This window comes from Borostomias antarcticus, assembly GCF_949987555.1.
Source record: "Borostomias antarcticus genome assembly, chromosome: 7".
Lineage (NCBI taxonomy): Eukaryota > Metazoa > Chordata > Actinopteri > Stomiiformes > Stomiidae > Borostomias > Borostomias antarcticus.
Window position 1 is genome coordinate 4,274,780 of NC_140240.1, and position 5,266 is coordinate 4,280,045.

At 47.1% G+C, this 5,266-nt stretch overlaps 1 protein-coding gene across 1 annotated transcript; it reads left to right on the plus strand.

Moving 5' to 3' along the window:
• Positions 1-4,835, plus strand: LOC311311396 (netrin-4; the record flags this gene model as incomplete). Its single annotated transcript, XM_084441091.1, has 10 exons — positions 1-61; positions 475-944; positions 1,061-1,396; positions 1,496-1,622; positions 2,335-2,523; positions 2,851-3,067; positions 3,846-3,967; positions 4,106-4,174; positions 4,287-4,457; positions 4,699-4,835. The coding sequence occupies exons 1-10, from the start codon at positions 10-12 to the stop codon at positions 4,833-4,835; spliced, it is 1,890 nt and encodes a 629-aa protein (XP_084297217.1). The 5' UTR covers positions 1-9.
• Between the last annotated feature and the right edge of the window lie 431 nt (positions 4,836-5,266).

The window sequence follows — 5,266 nt, forward strand, 5'->3', positions numbered from 1 at the left end:
CGAATAGAGATGCTTGCGATTAACTGTGCGCTGTTCATAATGATTATGCACAGCGGAACAGGTGAGCAGTCTACTGTAGCCTACCACTGTTTTGTATTATTTGTGTCCTGTAGAGACTGTTGCTCATTTGAACAGGCATGTCTGGTGATATTTTTGATGACTACGTAATTTTGGAATTTATCGTCATAAATTCCATCATGAGCTTGGATAAGATAGCATACTAGCAGCCTCTGAGTTATTGCTTTACGTCCCCGTTATCAGTGGGTTAATTTAGTTGCAAAGGTTGGTCCTCCTCCCATGACTTCAATATTCCACGTCAGGACTAAAATATGTATTCATCATTGATTAACATCTGATTACTCGATGAATTGAACCTTGTCTGGCTGCTCCTCTTTCTCAGTTACTTTAGTAAACTTTTCCCATCATCTCTCAAATCTATGTCCTTTTACTGAGCCGCTCCCTCTGTGTCTTCAGCCTCCAGGTGCATGGACCATGCCTGCAGTCCTCCTATAGGCAACCTGGCCAGTGGGCGGAGCCTCAGCACTCTCTCAGGCTGCTGTGGGTACAGCTCTCACCATGCCCCATGCTCCTCTCCTCACCACCCCTGTCCCAAGGACCTCCACCCACCGGCCCACATGGCCGAAGACCCCTTCCTCTACCCGGACACCTGGTGGACGTCCAGGGCTGCCGCTGGACAGCAGGAGGAGGTCCGTCTGGACCTGGAGACCAGCTTCTGTTTGACCCACGTGGTGCTGCTGTTCCGCTCGCCCCGACCCGCCGCCATGTCGATGGAACGCTCCCGGGATCACGGTCGGACCTGGGAGATGCTCAAGCTGTTCTCTCAGAACTGCAGCCTGGAGTTTGGTCTGCCCGATGACAGCATTCAACCCGGGTCACTGTGCACCTCCCGTTACACCAGTGCTTCGACATGCAGGGGTGGAGAGGTAAGGGGCCAAGGTGTCTGATGGACACTCTTTCTACTGCTTATATTCCACACTTTTGTCAGTTGGACTTGGCATATACAGTAGTGTGACCCTATAATACAGTATTTCTCTCATAGGTGATCTATCGGAGTCTTGACCCTGGTGGCGGTGGAGTTGTTGACCCCTACAGTCCAGAAGCCCTTTCCCAGCTTACACTCACCAATCTCCGTATCCGACTCCTTAAGGCCCAGACCTGCAAATCCTCTTCCTCCTCCTTAAGTTCCTCAGTTGAACCCTCAAACCCTATTACGGGGGGGAAAATTCCGACCCCCCGGCCCACAACAGAGCTCTCCACCATAGAACCCTTTTCCATTTACACTCTACTGGCGAGAGGGACCTGCCTGTGTCATGGCCACGCAGAACACTGCCTACCACACGACAGTAGCCAGGACACACCACAGGATAACAACATGGTAAGTGTGTGAGCGAGTTTGTCGCTGTCATTGACCCGGTCGCACAAAATAGTTGTCCGGGGGATTTTAAGTAAGAAATAACCCTGGTGCTGATTGCAGGTGCTGGGCAGGTGTGTGTGTACTCACCACACAGCAGGAGAGCACTGTGGGAGGTGTGCCCCACTCTATAACGACCGCCCCTGGAGGCCAGCCAACGGGAGCAGTGGGGAGCCACACCCCTGCCAGAGTAGGTGCACAGCCTGGCACACAAGCCATCAAAGTACAGCTTTTTTTATTTTCTAAACCAAAAAGAAAAAAGAAAATAACAGGGACCGTGCACATTAATAAACATTGCAGTAAATGTAATTAGCCAAAGAGAGTTAATTTTCATCTGCAGTCCCTGGACAGATATTGAAAATAATAGCTACCCGGAAAAGGGTGTTAAAATTGAATGCAGACAAAACATCACGTGGCAGTGCACAGACCACAGAAGCACCTGGAACATAGCAGGACATTAGCCACAGGACACCGTTTACACATTAAGCAAAGCACACAAAGCATAGTTTGCAGATAGACAAACAATGAGCACAGCAAGGCCAGGCAGAGAAGAGCAGGACCCAGACATGCACAAAAGATTAGCAAAGCTAGACATGGTGACCACATGGGCATATGTCATTACAGGACAAACAAAGAAGTTGGGGACACAATAGACACTGCTATTAATCTGGCCATTCCTCAGTGCTCTCTGTATCCTATGAATTACCTGGCAACTAGACGCTTTAAAACCTTTTATTCTCTCTCCCTCTTCTCCATCCCTTCTTTCCTGGAGAGGATTCAAGGGGGTGGGGGTGGGGGGGCGTTTTTGTACATACAATGCAGCAATCGTCCATCTTCTCTCACCCCCTCTTCCTCACTGTTCTTCTCACCTTCTCACCTGTCCTTCACTCCCTGTATTCCAGAGTGCGAGTGTCACGACCATGCAGACAGCTGCCACTTCTCCCAGAGGGTGTGGCTCTCCTCGGGGTGCACCAGCGGGGGCGTCTGTGACGACTGCCGTCACAATACAGCTGGGCGCAGGTGCCAGCGCTGTCGGCATGGTTACCACCGCCATCCGGCTATGCCCCTCAACTCCACCCATGCTTGCACACGTAAGACATGAGGAAGGGGGTGGGGTTGATCAGTGTCAATACATAATAATAATAAAAATAATAATAATAATAATAATAATAATAATATAAATAATACATTTTATTTGTAATGCATTTTACATTCAAAACAACTTACTTGTTTGTAGCCTGTGCTCAGTTACTTACTGTGAAACATCCTATCATCTCCCTCTTGTGGTATAAAACTGTTATCGCATAATAGAGAGGGAGAGATAGAGGGAGAAAAAGCATTCTTCATGGTAAGGTCTAGTCTTTATATACTTTTTCTTTCTCTGTCTCTTTCTCTCTCACTCACTGTACTATTTCCAGGTTGCTGGTGTGACCCAGTGGGATCGTTGCCAGGCCTTTCGGGGCAGGAGGGCCCGTGGTGCCATTCCAGGAGCGGGCAGTGCCCCTGTAGGCCTGGTATTGGAGGTACAAGCTGCACCCACTGTCTCCCTGGATACTGGGGCTTTGGGGAGCAGGGTTGCAAACCCTGCACTTGTCCTCAGAGCTGTGATCCATCCACCGGTCACTGCTTAGACAGGTTAGACCCATGCCTTCTCATTACATCCTGACAGCAATCAATAAATAAAGTGCTCTGACACTTAAAGTCGCACTGAAATGAAAAAAGCATTCTGTCCCATTTGGTTCACATAATTGGTCATAGTGTTCACCTATTCAACGATGTATGGCAAAACAATTACTTTTGTTGTAATCTTATATCAAAGTATATAATTTCTTACTTCCTGGAAAACGGTAGGTCACGTGCAATTACGACAACAGGTACCATAGATTTTAGGCCAATAATCTCACGACATCCACCCGTCAATCAACGCTATCCTTCTATCGAATCTGTCTAAAGTTCTTAAAACCCGTCCACTTGTCAATGTTCCAATCAAATTCCTCGAAACATATGTCCCACCCTCATAGCTTGTTTGCGTTGGAAATACGTCAAACTACGGAAGTAAGATGATCTCAAACGTCCGTTTCAGTGCGACTTTAAATGAAATAAATCCATAATCTGTAGAAGTTGCAGGACTGTAACAAATGTGTTGTTTATTATGAATTGCCAACTTGGAGTGATTGGATGGCTTACCTGCATGTCAACCTACCTACCTGCCTAGAGAGTTTCATTTGTTTTCCGCCAGTTTGGAGGAGTGGCTTTGAAGGGAGGCCTGATGGGATGGTTGGCGATTTTGTCAGTTGCATTTTTCAATTTGTTTTTCCTAAAACCAAAAGGAAATCACAAACTGCATACTGTACCTTTAAGATGCACCGTGACTTCACACTGACCCCAATATCCCCCATTTCCACTTCATCAGCTTTGTGAATAACCAGGTTTTCAATGTGCCGATTGGTGGAAAGATTCCAGAAATTATGATGACTAATGACGGTAATTCCGTATGGTCAAAGGAGCTTGCTGTCTCTGCCCTACATTACACAAGTGAGTGAGCAATGTAAAATTGCATGTTCACTTCTATACATATAGCTATAATATACAGTATGTCATTTAAATATCAAAGGGCTACAACCCATTCAGTATTGTATTCAGCTGACAGCTTGTCCCTATGTCTCTCAACAGGAAAATGTAGCTGTAAGGAGAGAAAACTGAGGAGTGTCTCTGATATTTGTAAGACCAAACATGACTATGGTAAGACACCGTTTATAGAGGTTAGAAGTGAGGTCATGATAGGGTCTAGAATACTTTCCTTTGTACTTGATTTCTGGGTGTGTCTGATTTCTCTGTCTGTCGGTTCTGGCAGTGATCAAGGCCAGTGTGTTGTCTGCTCATGACAAGGGGAGCCATGCAGAGGTGCTGGTCAAAGTCTGCAAGGTCCTGCGATCAGGACAGGTGGCACTGTCCCAGGGCACCCTGAGTCTTTACCCCCTGTCCTGGACCAGCCGGGGATGCACCTGCCCCATTCTAAATCCAGGTAGTCCAACACTGATCATAAACACCACAGAACGCCCCTGAAATTCTTCTTTATGTTATGACCCAGCTTGTACAGTGTACCTGATTCAGGCTGATACCAAGTCATGTACAGTAAACATACTGTAGATCATAACCACAATAATGCCTTTATAAACTGTATAAACCGGTGATGACACAGCTTGAATAAGAGTGAAGTGAAGTCTGAACTAGCTCCACCCCCTCTCTTGACCCTCCTCCTCTAGGTGTGGAGTACCTCCTGGCAGGCCCGGAGGATGCTGGGACAGGGCGGCTGCTGGTCACCATGCAGAGTGTGGTGGTTCCATGGACCCCTCAACTAGGGGCCCACATATTAGGGGGCCTCAGGCAGGGCTGCCCATGACCTGGGGGCCCTGCATACCCCAAACGTGGATGGGCAGGGCACTCAGAACTGAAATGGACAGTGTTCCCGTGGATTATTCATCAAAGAAACTCAAGACACTTCACAAACAAGGCCGCTAGTCTCTGCCTTCCAAAATGTCCTCATGCCATGTGTTGAGAGTATGTTGGACTTCAAGAGCAAGTTAAAGGTGATTCACCCGGAGTCATCACACGGACAGAGAAGTGTTTGCTCTGGACTCAAGGACTCTTGGATAGTTATAGGTGGTCATGACAGTGTGACCTATTGGACACAACACACCTGGAATATAGGCTTTATAGCCTTTTCTCACACAATTATAAGTATACTGTAGCAGTCAAATACGATGCCAATTTGGATTTGCCTCAATATACAGTATTCCCATAACAGTCTGTTTTTGATTCACAGGTTATACT